Below are 14612 nucleotides of genomic sequence, written 5' to 3' on the forward strand. Positions count from 1 at the left end.
TATTAATTTAGTAATCATATAAATAACAATCTTTATTGCATTGCAAAGGTTAATTACCTCTGTAACTTTTTAAATAAGCCAATCATTCAAAGGATGCGAATTTTAAATATTAATACTCTTCCGTGTATCAGTTGATTAAAAAATTATATTTGAAATAAATGAAGATCGAGTTGGTGTTGGTGGTGATCGAATTAAAATTGTAACAAATTCTTTATACATTCGTTTGTTTTTAATGATAAAGTCAAATTATAATATTTATTTCATTTAGATATGAATTACTAATTGGCATGAGAACCGTATTTGTATTATGTTACTTCAAATTACCATCGAATAAACAAAATATGTCTTACTTAATTACCAAAAGAAGATTTTTTTCTTAAAGTGGAAAAAATTCACAAGCAGTAATGATCTATCGAGAGTAATTACTATTTTTGTTTTAGTGATTATTTTACAAGGAAGTAATGGAAGACTGATTTCTTAGCTTCATGTGTTTGATACAGGTACATCACTAGATTCGGGTCAAAAAATCAAAACTTTAAAATCAATTTTGGGTATCTAATAAATACATAAATTTAGTTAATATAAGCTCGGTATATATCAGGTTCCCTTTAGTCACATCTGACCTATAATAACTCGACAAAATGGGACAGATATATCTATCCCAAAACTTATTGATTGCCTCCATGAACCAGATAACACACGGGTGATGTCAGTCACATATAGTTTAAAAGTAAAAGAGACAGTTTAAATGCCTCCTACGGAGACCGCGGCCGACGGCATGCTCTGCCTGTCGCGACATGAGAACTGCCCCTGGCACGAAGCCCTCAAGTCCGCGGAGATCACGTGGACAGGCCTACAGTACACCTGTCTCAAAATCCTTCATCTGTACTGCAAAGTGTTCGAAAAGGAGGAGGTGCTCGAGTTAGTTCTTAGGTAAGTTTACATTTCCTTTTTACCGTTTTGATATTGCTATTGGCTATTGGTCTATTAAATCCCCTTCACATGATCAAATTGTACCTATATCCTTGTAAAAGCTGTAAAAAGGATTAAACACGATACTTATGTTGCATTATGTTAGTTACTAAACTAGGAGCCTTTAGGCGTCTGTTCTTTGCAGGTGATTATCGTTTAGGTCGTGGAAAGTTGATTTTTCATTAAACACTAACAAAAACTTTATAGCAAGCCATTTGGTCTTTACGATAAAGCTAACGTGTGATCTTCGATGTATCGATTCTGTGGCGAGTTATCGAGTAATACGAAATCATTAATTATCGCATCGCATAAAGTGTAGCAATCGACCGAAATTACGGCTATTTAATGGAAACGAAAACGCTATACTGTTGGCACTATCCCAGAAATATAGAGCAATATGTGTACACCAGTATTTGCTTGTTTAGGATTGATAATGATAATGAAAATAATGCTAATCGTTTATTTATTGATTCACAAAATTGTTCATTTTAGTTGTACCTTTTAACGGTGCTATAGCTAAGTAATTTTGAATTTGAATTGCTATCGAAATGTTATGTAAATTCTTACAGAATTTCAAAGTTGTATTTACAATTCAAGGCGAATTTTGTAATGTAACTTTTATCTTGTCTCTGTTTTCATTTGTTTTAATATACGATGTCATCTCCGTCTTTATTAAATAAATAAACATTTATTGTTATTTTAAGAATGTATGTATGGTATTTGTTTATTCCGATCATTGAATAAGTAGTATGTTTGTTTTTTATTGTCACGTTTCATATTTAGTAAACAATGAGACGATTTATATGATTGGATTTTCAGTCTGAAATTAAGCTTATGTTCCGATGACCTGAAGTTGAGGTGACAGTGTATTTTTTAAAAGAGATGAAACTGTCTTGTTTGTTTTGTTTTTTTATCAATGTCGCTTAAAAATGAGTATGCTTACAATCTATTTATCATCTCTAATCCGGACGTCTGGACGGATAATCCACGTATTTCTCAATTCTTTAAATTTGTATATAGAACACGGGAGAGACATTCTTGGCATGGGGTATAGCAGACGAAAGTTGAGTGACGACTATAAACTGTCAATTTGACAAGCTTGCTACGTCTCGTAGGACGTGTATAATTAAGATCAAAAATATCTACGAACTTTCATATTTTACGAGCTTTCTTTCATATTATGACGAGGTTCGTTTATTGCTAAAATAATTGAAAATTTAAATATGCGCCTTCTGTTGGAATTGAATTTTGAAAACAACTCAATCGATAGAAAAGTTCTTGGTGGATGGTTCTAATTGTGTTTCAGCATCCATTTCATAAATAAACTTGACCGCTATACAGTAATGTTTATTTTTTAATTTTACTATAAAAATACACCAGCGACAGAAACTAAACAATTGCTAAAAACTAGATCATAAACAAAGATGAAAATTTCATACAAACTTTGAGAAAAGTTTGATAGGTGTTTCCTTTACATGTTTTTTATGTTCAGAAGATGCACCGATGGATGTAAACAGTTGAATACACATCGAATATTATTTCTAAGGTTATTAAAACTTGTAATGAAACGAAAGTATTTTGTTTTTACCACCTTTGCTAATAGAGTGATAACGTTGCGTTATCTCTTGATAAAATTTTTATACTATTTACATTAAAAATAAGTAACGTAGAGTTAACGTCCATTAAACACTACTTACCCCTTAATTGGAAAGATTTTATTTAAGGCGTGTCTACAGATACTGTAAGTCTTCGACCGCGACCTTTACCTCTAGTCTAATGGAACTAACCAGCCAAGCCCACCGCATTTACTTTGCATTGCTTTCAAAATAAATAAATCTGATAATAGGGTTCCCACACCGTCGTAGATCACTGTTCAGTTCGTAAATATGTTACAGACAAATGTATTATAAATACTGGCATGACTGCATATTACTTGTGTCATAAATGGATGTTCCAAACCAAAGCGAAAAGTTTCTATAGCAACATAACGATTTATTTTTTACTTTAGCGTGTTACTGGCTAATAAGAAGGTAAAGGAGAAATAAAACAAATATAGTATCGACAAAAAACTTCGGCGTGATGCTGTTAATAAATAGCTTTTTCGTTTTCTATCTAACAGACATGTCACATTAGACCTTCGACGTTCATCGAAGCGTTTTGAAATATGTTTATTTCGAACAGGCTGTAACATTTTATATCAGCGTAGCAGCCGTTGTTTTGACATGGTCTAAAATGTGATCGGTTCGATTGTCTTGGAACTGACCCAAGAAGTATCCATTGTCGGTGACGTCATCTCATTCATGTTCCATGTACTCATCCCCCCTTACGTCACGATAATAAATAAATTGTAAAACTATTTCGGTGTGCCACACGACCGCTTCGTGAACATACAGGAAGCGGGAATCATTTTATATTTATGTGATTCGTAAATTATTGTAATTTATGATTTTTTAAGTACAAGCAATCAGATTGCAGCTGGTGGTACAACGCGTGCATTACAAGATGATAGTTACGTCAAATATTACAATTTTATTTCTAAAAAAAAAAAATAAATAAATATACACAATCCAACAAGTAAATATTCAATGTAGATAAACATATTATATCATGTGATTATATAATGGGAAAGCATAATAATTAGGCTTTTCCGTATTCAACGCGCGATGTGGTTAATCTATGTTTTGATGACTGGTTTTGTGTGATTTTTGCACAAATATTGAATGAACACCACATTACTACCTTATTTTACTACAAAATATGATATTTTGTAGTATTAAATATTGCTAGAAAATATTGAGAATATTAATTTGCAAAAACACATCGTTCGTAAACTGGCTTCTATGTTTAAATCACTTCATAAGACCTGCCTGGCTGAATATTTCTCCGCGTTTTAGTGTTCATAAGTATGACTTTATTCTCTATTGTTAAGGTAACGTTGTCTAGATTGTCTTTTGTTTCATATGTCTCTTGTTTCTCGAGGCGAAGGCATCTTGTACGAGTTTTATAACGAGCATTACAATTAGGGCATGCAAACGTAGTTACTCCTTTGAATTCTTTATCTCTCTTCGCAACTGCGCCATTTTTTTTTTATAAATGGACTACTAAAGTAATAGAATTAGTAAAAGAATCCATAAAATCAAGTACGCAGTAACGATTTAACATATGAAAAATCTTTTCTAACTAAATGTGAACCACAAGTTCAGACTAGTGCCAAGATTTGATCACTAAATTTCACTTTATCTCTGCGCCTAGAGGCATATATTATATTGAACACTTATTAAATTTGATAAATGGATCAATCTAGTTTCGAAATATAAAGATATAAGTATGCGTTTGTCATTGAGATAAGTAGAAAGAGTTAGAATTATATTCAAAGAAAATTCAAACAAATTAAGTGAGTTAGAGGGATGAAAATATGTTTTTATACATGTCTTTCTCCAGTGGAATCTCATGTAAATACAACTTGCGACATCTCTTACGAACAGATGTGTTTCTATAATAATAACAATAGCATTCATAAACATCCTGTACATTCCAAACGTATTGTTTTATACAGCGGACGTAACTTGTTTAGAATAATCTTACAAGTGTCGTGTTTGTACATTTTATAGCTCTATAGCCTTTAAAAAACTATACTTTGTACGTTTTAATGGAAAAATAAATAAACGTAGACAATGTTAAACATTTATGAATGAACATGGTAGTTGTTGTATGAATATTTTTCACCGAATTATAATGGCATTTCCTTGAACATATACTTCGAGTTGTAATTATTGATATTAAAACAACACGATGCTCTAAAAACTCTTACATCTGTGTATATGCCACAGTTTTTATAATTATGGTGAAGGAATTTAATGAATGTATTATAACGTTAAAATTTATATTCACTTTGTTGAGGATGTTATTAAATTTAACGTCGCTCGTATTCTCTGACTAATCAAAAGCAGTCACTTTCGCACCTGCTATTTCTTCGCACCTACGCCATATAGCTAACAAACTAAGGCCGATTTCACATTGGATCTGTTCCAACTCGCCATTCGCGAAAAATGAATCTGTCACGTATTTCTAACGCCTATGAAATAAATAAATAAAGATGATTTATTACCCTGGTGGCGATTTCACCGCTGGAAGTTTAACGGCAGCGGCAATAAATGACGATTGTAAATTAAGAATAGATTTATGATTGTTTTCATTGGAATCGGGAGTGCTGTGATAGACCGCGGTTTTGTTTTCTCTTCTGTGTGTAGATGTCTTTAGATAATTAAATACGTCATTCCTCCATTTGAACATTATACTCGCATAGGTTATTTTGCAAAAAGTTATAGGCCTAAAGTGGTTATTGTCATAAAAATTGTATATACCGATGGGATTTTTTTTTTGTTTTCGTCGTTCCTAAAATTTTACGAATATTTGCAGTAAATATCAATATAGAATTTGTAATGGGTTAGTTAAAATATTTTCTTAACAGCTTTGTTTGTGAAACAATTATAAATCACACATCAAAGCAATGTGTTTCAGTGCAGTCTATGTTTCTAATGATAAACAAACTTTGTTATGGCGAAACATTTGTTGTTCCTTGTTTCCTTGTTCTCATACGTCAGAGTTTTGACTAATTATGACAGACATAAACTTAATGCTACTACATTTTGTTGTTTTTTGTTTAAATACTCGCTAGATTCCTACATTTTTTTTAATATTAACTCTGCACTCTTATGGGCCTGTACTTCTTCGGTAATACACAATCTCCTTGTCTACCAAAGAGGCTGAATACCTACTTCAAACACAACTAAATTAAATAGTTTATTTAACTTTCAAAGTTTTATAACAAACCTTCAAACAAATATCCATTCATCCGTCTTAACTTTCGCATTTATAATATTATACTAGTAGTCGCCCGCGGATCCGTCCGAGCGGAATTAAAAAGAGCGTGATTAATAGCCTATATGTTCTTCCAGACTATATACATAAATCCATTGAGCCGTTTCGAAGATACCTTCAAACAAACATCCATCCATCTAAACATTCGCATTTATAATATAAGTAAGATGTAAACTGATCATACCTATTTTTGTTTAAAGATATTGCATGTATATTGCGTTATATCTTCTGCATAAACAATAGCCGCGGTTACCGGTTCCTGCCGCATTTACTGCACCCGAACTAATTCACATTGGCATATGATTTAATGTGTGTAAAGATAGTGTCAACACAACAATATATACGAGCGGAACGAAGCAGTTTTTATAACTCTGTTGTAAATATTTATGTTTTGTCATTAAATCGTGTCCGATATTTCTAGCAAATGCATTTTGGATAGTATCCTACAAAGAAATGATGAAGGTCGAAGTTTTATGCGGCTTCAAAATTGTCATTTGTCTTTAAGCTCAAGCTCACGTCAAATAACTTTTAATTACATTTGACCTCATTATTATAAATAACCTCACCAGTTTATTTTCATGTTCGTCTTCATAAACTATCGTCGTGTGCCATAAGTGCTTAATAAGGAACATTGTAATTAGAGCAATGTATGAGATACAATTTAGTGCGCCATCGCATATCCAACTAAATGGCTATGTAAATTGTGTCCAAAATACTTTATTTGTTTTGTAAGCGGAAGACAAAGTTGTTATGCAATAATTAGGGATGTCTTTTTGTTGATGTTACATAAATCAATTTCAAGATTAGTTTTGTCGTCAGCAATGTCTTGATTTACGTATGATCTTTTACGGCCGATCCCAATAATCGATTAAAACTAAGAGTGCAAACCAATATTCATCTTATTCAGTTGCATATAAAGTACTATATCGGTAGCAGCATATCAGTGTATCAAAGTAATGTAACGTTTAAAAAAAATAAACCACCTTTGACGAAATAAATCGACTGAGTGACAAAATGCAGTTGTCGACATTTGCGTCAAACATTCGAAGATTAACGGGCTCGTGATGAATGATAGATTATTGTCGTGGTTCTATTTCCGATACAGTTTTCAAACGACAACGCGAAGGAACCAACAGAAAATCGAACACTTTTTCATCGAAGCGTCACAATTTATTAATATCAGCCTATTTTAATTTCTATTTTACAGTACCTACATAAATTAATTATCTTTATTTAAGATGACGAAATTTTGAGATTCGTGTAATTTCAAACAATATTATCGAAACGGAGATTTTACGCTTCTTTCCGGTATATATTACTTGAAATAACAATAAAAAAAATTCATTTAAAAATCATCATCACAAAAATTACTTATGATGGGTGTATGGAACTTACCCCTTTATGACGAACACCTCTGAACTTTTTTTTAAATTCTTTACAATAAAAATGATCATCGGAGTGTCAACCCTATAATCATATAATCAAAGGATTAATAGAAAGGCATGCAATAACAAAAGTCGTTGACATCGTAGATGGCGCCGCCGCTGCAGCCTGCGCATACCAATTAAGCGAATTACAAATGCCGTGGGAACTGACGCTATCTCGTATCGGTTGTTGCGAGCCACCTCACACCGCAGTCATTATTACCTTATCATTATTTATCTATATGCAAAGTACAGGGAGGATGTAGATTCAAAAGATGACTTATATTAAAGTATCGGTAAGTAGTTCGAAATTGAACGGTAAACATTAAAAAAAAAAATTATCTTGACTTATCCCAATTCTCATACCAGAACATCCTGGATCTTGGAAAGTTATACCGAAGAAAAATTGTGTAAAATCTTATATTCATACACGTAATTGGACATACGATCGACTATGACCTTGAGCAATGTTAAGAGTTGAAAGTTAATATCAAGATGTGAAGCCATTACGAGACAGTTTAAAAGCCGCAGAAGGCGCAATCGCGTACCTCAAGATATTATAGATTGGAAGAAGTTAAACGTCGCCAAAGATAGTAGACTTGCTACAATGTTAATCTTATCTATTTTAAACGGTTCTTGTCATTTTATTATGATTAGTGTCTTAATGCATCATTTGTTTTTGTACATGGTAAACAGGAAATGGTATAAAACAATGAGTGTTCAGTACTTTTATAATCATACTTTAAATAGCTTGAGTTTAAATTAATTAATTAAGAAACGGCTTAACTCACGTTTGATTGTCCGGTGACGGCACCGACTAGTTTCGGACCCATCGGGGTCCATATTCAGGGCGAGTGTTTATTTCAAGGACTTCGCGGTCGCGTCGCGTCTAATAAACACTCGCCCTGAAGATGGACCCCCGATGGGTCCGAAACTAGTCGGTGCCGTCACCGGACGATCAAATGTGAGATAAGCCGTTTCTTAATTAATTAATTATGATGTCTCACGAAAGTTTAAACAATTTAATAGCTTGAATTTCGTTTTCATTTTGTCATTTTATTATTTCGGCAGCAATTGTGACTTCTTGTACAATTTTAAACATACATCATTCAATCATATACATTTTGGTTTTGGTTTGTGTTGCTTGGGTTACAACAAAACCAATAATTTTGGGTACGTATTTAATTAATGTTCTCTTAGAGCTGTAATAATAACAAAGTGTAAGTGCTATATATTTTGGACCTTTTAGTGTTTACGATTTAAAAACAAATAGCAGGCGGGAAGTAACAGCGCGGCGCCACCGCACCAGAATAGATGTTTGTAGTACGATCTGTTTTATGTACACTGTGTTCCGAATACTATCATAATTTTATATGTTGACAATGATATTGGGAATATCGAGGATGGATACTATGTTATATTAATTCATAGATTTAAAACTGTAAATTGATAGAAAATTTTACATAAATAATATTTATATGATAACTGTATTTTTTAAATATCCTACTGATTGTTGATAATTTATTTTGCCTGGAAATTAGACAATTTATATTTTGAAAACTGTATTGTGGAATATGTGACAGTCGTCTAATATCTGATAACATAATAAATGCAACTTAATTAAGTTAACATATCACATTTAATGTAGTTTTGTGTTTTAAATTATCAACAAAAAATACAAGGATTGCTGAATAATGACATTTGACTTATTTAGGACTAGTCTCGATGTAATTGAAACTGATGGTGTTCGTAGTGTAAGAGTGAATCATATTAAGTCGCCTGTTATTTGCCGTCGTATCCGTACTCAAGCAGGTAGCGTAGTATTGGCCAGGTTGCCAGTACATTGCTGGATAATTTATATTTAGCGTTTACATGTCACTCTAGTTCAAGGCTCGATGTACACGTGTATTGTATACAATATATAAATCTTCACTAATTCTAATTCATTATGGTAAATAGAGATTGGAGACTTTATTTATTATTGCTTTGTATGAGATTGAATGTAACCATGTGAGTATATAAGCTTTTATTTAATTATAACTTACAACAGTTTCTGTTATCAGCGTCTATTGAATCTTGACAGTTTATTTCCAGAGGGCACTGATTTATAACACTTATCATATTAAAATGCGAATTATGTGCACTCAGTCATATCGGTCGAATGAAGTTACTTTATGATTCGCCATACAATGACCCATCTTGATGCAAACAAATGTCAAGATTCACGATTGTTCTAAAAATATTCACTTCAATTGGTTACATCCCTTGTGACAAATTTTGTGATGTTCCTTGAATTTCAGAAACTTCAAAAATGTACGCTTAAGAAAAGTTAACTCATAGACATTAAGTGGTGACTCCGGAATCCATTTATTTAGATTAGATAGATTTTTTCAAATCTACAGTGGTCACTAATATGCATTTATTTGTAACTAGTTGTTGACCGCAACTCCGTCCGCACGGATTTAAAAAAAAAAGTAATTAGTAGCCTATGTGTTCTTCCTGATTATGATCTACATATATGCCAAATTTTATCGAGATCCGCTTAGCCGTTCTGGAGATACCTCCAAACAAACATCCATCCATCCATCCAAACATTCGTATTTATAATATTAGTAAGATTACAATTTAAAAAAACAAAAGCTAAATCGTGACGATAAATGTTTGCAGATCAGCATAACGATATCACACTTTACATATTGAAGTTGTCAAGTACAGCCATTGATGTGTAACGTACGGTCACGCAACATCGCCGGCCTATTAGATGTACGATGCCTCGTCACGACCATGCTCACTGTATTTATACATGAGACTTGTTTGTACATGCTAATTGTATAAACGAATCCTAACTATAGGGTTGGCAGTATTTATGCAGATTCAGATTTTCTTATCGTGAACTTGGCAACCCTAATTTTTCTTCAGATGAATAAAACCTTTTTTATAGTTTTTATTTATGAAGCATTTTCACAAAAACGACACAAATTTGTTCCACATCTTCGATTTATTAAAATTATAATCTATTTTTGATTGTACTTGAACCCACTGAAGATTGAAATAACAACAAAAAGACCACGGACTTTCAAACTGCGAACTGCAAGTGATCGTCTGGGCTATTTATATTGCACCTCAAAGATACTTGTATTGAGATTTATCAAACAAAGATAATTAGTCCATTACATTAGTGTAATGTAAATATGTGAGATAAACATAACATTCCATTACACGCCTTTAAACAAGAGGACTAAAAATGTACTTTATGAGACTTACTTACTAACTTACATGAGACATGTACTCATGTTGCCAATTATGTTAATTAGTGTTCTATGTTTGTAACCAATGTGTTTATGTATTATTTGCAGAAAGACATGCAAGTCATGTGGTTGCGACCGGCTGCAGCACTCGGTGTACCACGAGGAGCTGGGCTCCGTACGCGACCGGCTCGGTTTGCGCGACGCGCGTCTCAACCACCACGCCTACGATAGCCCGCCCGGACTCACCGCCAAGCAGGTAACTCTCAGCCACTAACGGAATATGCATTGACACGCTCCTGATGTCAAAACTAGCAAATATCTAATTCAACTTGTCAAGGATTTAAAATTTATTCTTTTTTCACAATAAACCATGACTATTCAAGTTCAGGTTTAAAAATTCAAGAGTGCACTAAGACATGTAATAAAATGGACAATTTTACAAACTTATAAATAAGATATCCGATATAAAAAAAGGTTAAAACCTATTTTCGCAGGCAAGATTCAAAATTTAAAGGCACGTGTGCATTAAACGTGTTGCGGTCAAAGTTACACACAGTCTTTAGCCCCGATGATATCTTCCAACAATGGTTGTGTACAAAAAAAATATAAAAGAATATCCAATAATAACCGACCTCCAGTAAAGCAGGAACACTACCGTTTACATCAACTGTCAGATGTTTAAATTAACGCCAATACTCCCAAACTAGGTGCAGTCAATGTCAGTCGTTTCGCATGTAACCTTCTCGCCTACCAACTATAGTAACAGTATTAAAACTAGCAGTTTTTTTTAAAGACAAATTGCTGTCGGAAATGTTTGCAATTATTATAAATTTGCATATGTATTTATTAGTATTTTGTTTATCTTTTAGACGGAATTATACTGGGCTTCGCTAGCTGAGCGAGCGCCGACTAGCGTTGGGGGCGCCACTGGGTCGGCGGCGTGGCGAGCGTGGAGGATCCGTGCTTTAGCCACGCAGTTACCTAAACAAGACCTCTCTCTATCTCACTGCCGACATATAGATGAACAGCATCGTAAACAGTTTGAAGATTTTGTAGCGGCTAGGAACGAAATTGCTTTAGACATCGGTAAGCAGCGCCATCTGTTGATAAAATTTTGAAATGTCACATTATATTATTTATTTTAATTTTATAATTGTCTACTTTCAGGTCTAGCTTGCCAGCATCATGGTGCTTCTATTGAATGCATGGGATGTAACAAACCTATTCGAAGTGGAAGTATTATGGTTCAAGCTCCAAGGATAGGTGAAGAGGTAAACTTAACTTTGTTATCTGTGTTATGTAATGTATAGAATAGAATTGAGGGGAACTTATAAGAAATGAAGTAGTAGTTGAAATAAAACTAATTCACAAGTTCACAACTATCATTCAAGAGCCTGTGGAACTTCTAATAAATTGGCTAATTTTTGCAATTTTAAACGCATTTAAAATACGTAAACAATAAAATAATTATTACAAAGGTGGCGTTCCATCCGGCTTGCTTTACCTGCTCGGAGTGCGACGAGCTGCTGGTGGAGCTGGCGTACTGCGCACTGGATGGCCGTCTCTATTGCGTGCGCCACTACTCCGAGCGCCTCAAGCCGCGCTGCCACGCCTGCGATGAGGTTGGTTAGACCAATTAAGTAATACGCCATCTGTCGGTGAATAGACTAAAATTAAACTCGATTTTTTAAGTTTTGATTGCACGATTTCAGCAAAAACATTATTTCCAGCGATAGATGGCAGGCAAAGATTTAACCAAGCACGCCATCTATCGCCAAAAACCACCATGGAAAATTTATTTATGCCATCTGGTGGAAAATGAACCATGTTTGTCTATCTTTCTGACGATAGATGGCAGGTGAATTTAAGCAAGCTATCAATTGGCCAAATATTTTTTAAAAATTTAATTTTTAAAGACAAAGCACTTTTAAGAAAGCACAATTAAGTAAGTGTGCAGATTAGTGGGGACATTACTAGTTAATAACAAACTCTCAGCTTATGTTTAGTTCACGAGATATTGGCACACCGGTTAGTCATAACTAAAGGCGCTTTTAAAGTGTCAGGAGGTAAACAATATTTGATTTAATTGAAGATATAATGGATATCGCTGTGAAGTAATAAACAAGACTTCCCACATAAACGAACGCACAAAGGTACGAATATGTGGCATCAATGGACGCTATTCTGGTCTCTAATCGACCACCTGTCAGCGTGAAGCTTACCAGGTGCGCACATTGACAGATGGCCGTTTGCATCTTAAATGTGGAAGCCGAAATCATACATCACAGTGGAATAGTACTAATAATACTTGGTAACAATTGATGTTAAGAAAACTTGATAGGCTTCAATATAGTTGGTTAAAAATCAATTATGTATGTCAGTCGTCTGTCGGATTCATTAACTAATGAACATGAATTATCTACCCTTATTTTATCATGCCTTCATAAACCATCTTGTGCTGAATGGTAATTATAATAATAACAATCTAAGAAATAAAATCCCAGATTATACGAATTCAACAATTGCATTATTGCAACTCCTTTCAATCATCGTTTATTTGCGTCGGACAGTGTTCGCCACGTTAATTATAACCGCTCCCAATAACATCGCAACCAGTGCCGTATGACTAACACATCGGATGAATGCAACTTGATTACAATAAATATAAAGCGATATTTATTTTATTGCTATTAGATACACTTGAAAAATCGAAAGAAATTCGCAATAACATTAATACCACTCTAATCATAACGCAAATATTGCAATTCTAAAACGTTCTCAGTAAGATGAATTATTAGATAACAGAGAATAGGTAATTCAGGGTATAGGCGTGTAGCACACTGGTTTTATTTTTTAAATTTTTAATCAAAATATACGAGACATTATAAGTACTTTATAAAAAAGTCTGATATATGTACATATCTGTATTGTTTAAACCCGCTTCCTCTTCTATGTTGGGCCGTGCTGGGCCATGACAATATAAATGAGGTGCAACTGTGCTCCCATTCATGCGGGAATGGCGCTTCTATAAATTATCCGTGTGTAGTAAACTTCGTGGCCTCGCGTTTGTGGAAAGCTCGACTCCCATAAATGTCAAATTGTGACAAACGGACTCCTGTGTCCGTTCACAAGGTCTCCTGATTGTAAACAACCTGGTCTTTTATGTTTTTGGTGGACACGGGTAGATCACTCGTTCTCCTAAATTATTATTTCAGTTACCTAAATATTGTTACTCGTTATATCTTTCTATCCGGGCTTCGCTTGAAAACCATACCAAGTGCAACTGTTTTAAAATTAACTAAGTCGGATGAAATTATCTAAACTAAGCACTTTTAATAAAACATTGTTGAAATTGGTTTTCAAGAATTGGTTATATGAAGGCTTTTCGATAAGGAACAGATTGATAACTGTTGGATAAGTTCAGTTTTATTTTTAATTGACACCTAAGTGATGACGTCATAAATACAGCTTTATAAAATACGTTTGAAATATTTATTGCTTTATATCCGTATATTTTTCCTTGAATTTTTTCTCAGTTCTTGAACAACCTTCTAATTTGTTTATAGTAGATCCTTCTATATTTGAACATTCCATCCCATTTACCACGTTCGCATAATAAATTAGTTGGGGTTTTGATTTTAGTTAAAAATAAACTTTTGCTACAGTTAGAGTAGTGTGCAGGATCGTTCACACCTTGTGCGCCATTCGGTCGAAGCTGCACAGAGCGGGAAATTCGTGCGCCCTTACACCACCAACGTTCAGACGCTCTAGTTGTCAGAGAGTAAAAAAGTGTCTACTAACAACAAACCTTAACCTTTTTTTGGTAAGTTAATAAATATTTTCACTTTTCTTTTAGTAACTGTAAACTGAATTATTAAAAAAAGATCACAATGACAAAAGCCCTGTGTGTAGGAAGGAGGAATCGACTAGTTTCAGACCCGTTAGGTGTTTTTAGGTAGTAATTACGAAAGTGTTGAAAATTTCATTTTTATATTTTTATTCATAACTAGCTTTTACCCGCGACTCCGTCCGCGCGGAATAAGAAAAGTGCACACAAGATAAAAAAGTTCCTATGTCCGTCTCCTAG

The 14612-nt window shown here is 33.8% G+C and overlaps 1 protein-coding gene across 2 annotated transcripts in view; it reads left to right on the forward strand.

Moving 5' to 3' along the window:
• Positions 1–708: 708 nt before the first annotated feature.
• The window catches only part of LOC106710977 (four and a half LIM domains protein 2), a 47452-nt gene continuing 33548 nt past the window's right edge, over positions 709–14612 (forward strand). Inside the window, exons 1-5 of one of the 2 annotated variants that reach the window (XM_014503172.2) lie at positions 709–933; positions 10634–10781; positions 11395–11611; positions 11693–11796; positions 12004–12147. In XM_014503172.2, the coding sequence (XP_014358658.1) occupies positions 749–933; positions 10634–10781; positions 11395–11611; positions 11693–11796; positions 12004–12147 (798 nt within the window). In that variant the 5' untranslated portion in view covers positions 709–748. Of the gene's footprint in view, positions 934–10633; positions 10782–11394; positions 11612–11692; positions 11797–12003; positions 12148–14273; positions 14349–14612 lie in introns of those variants that run through there. The other variant, XM_014503178.2, reaches the window with a different exon arrangement.

The sequence above is a fragment of the Papilio machaon genome, chromosome 6 (assembly GCF_912999745.1).
Source record: "Papilio machaon chromosome 6, ilPapMach1.1, whole genome shotgun sequence".
In the NCBI taxonomy this organism is placed as follows: domain Eukaryota; kingdom Metazoa; phylum Arthropoda; class Insecta; order Lepidoptera; family Papilionidae; genus Papilio; species Papilio machaon.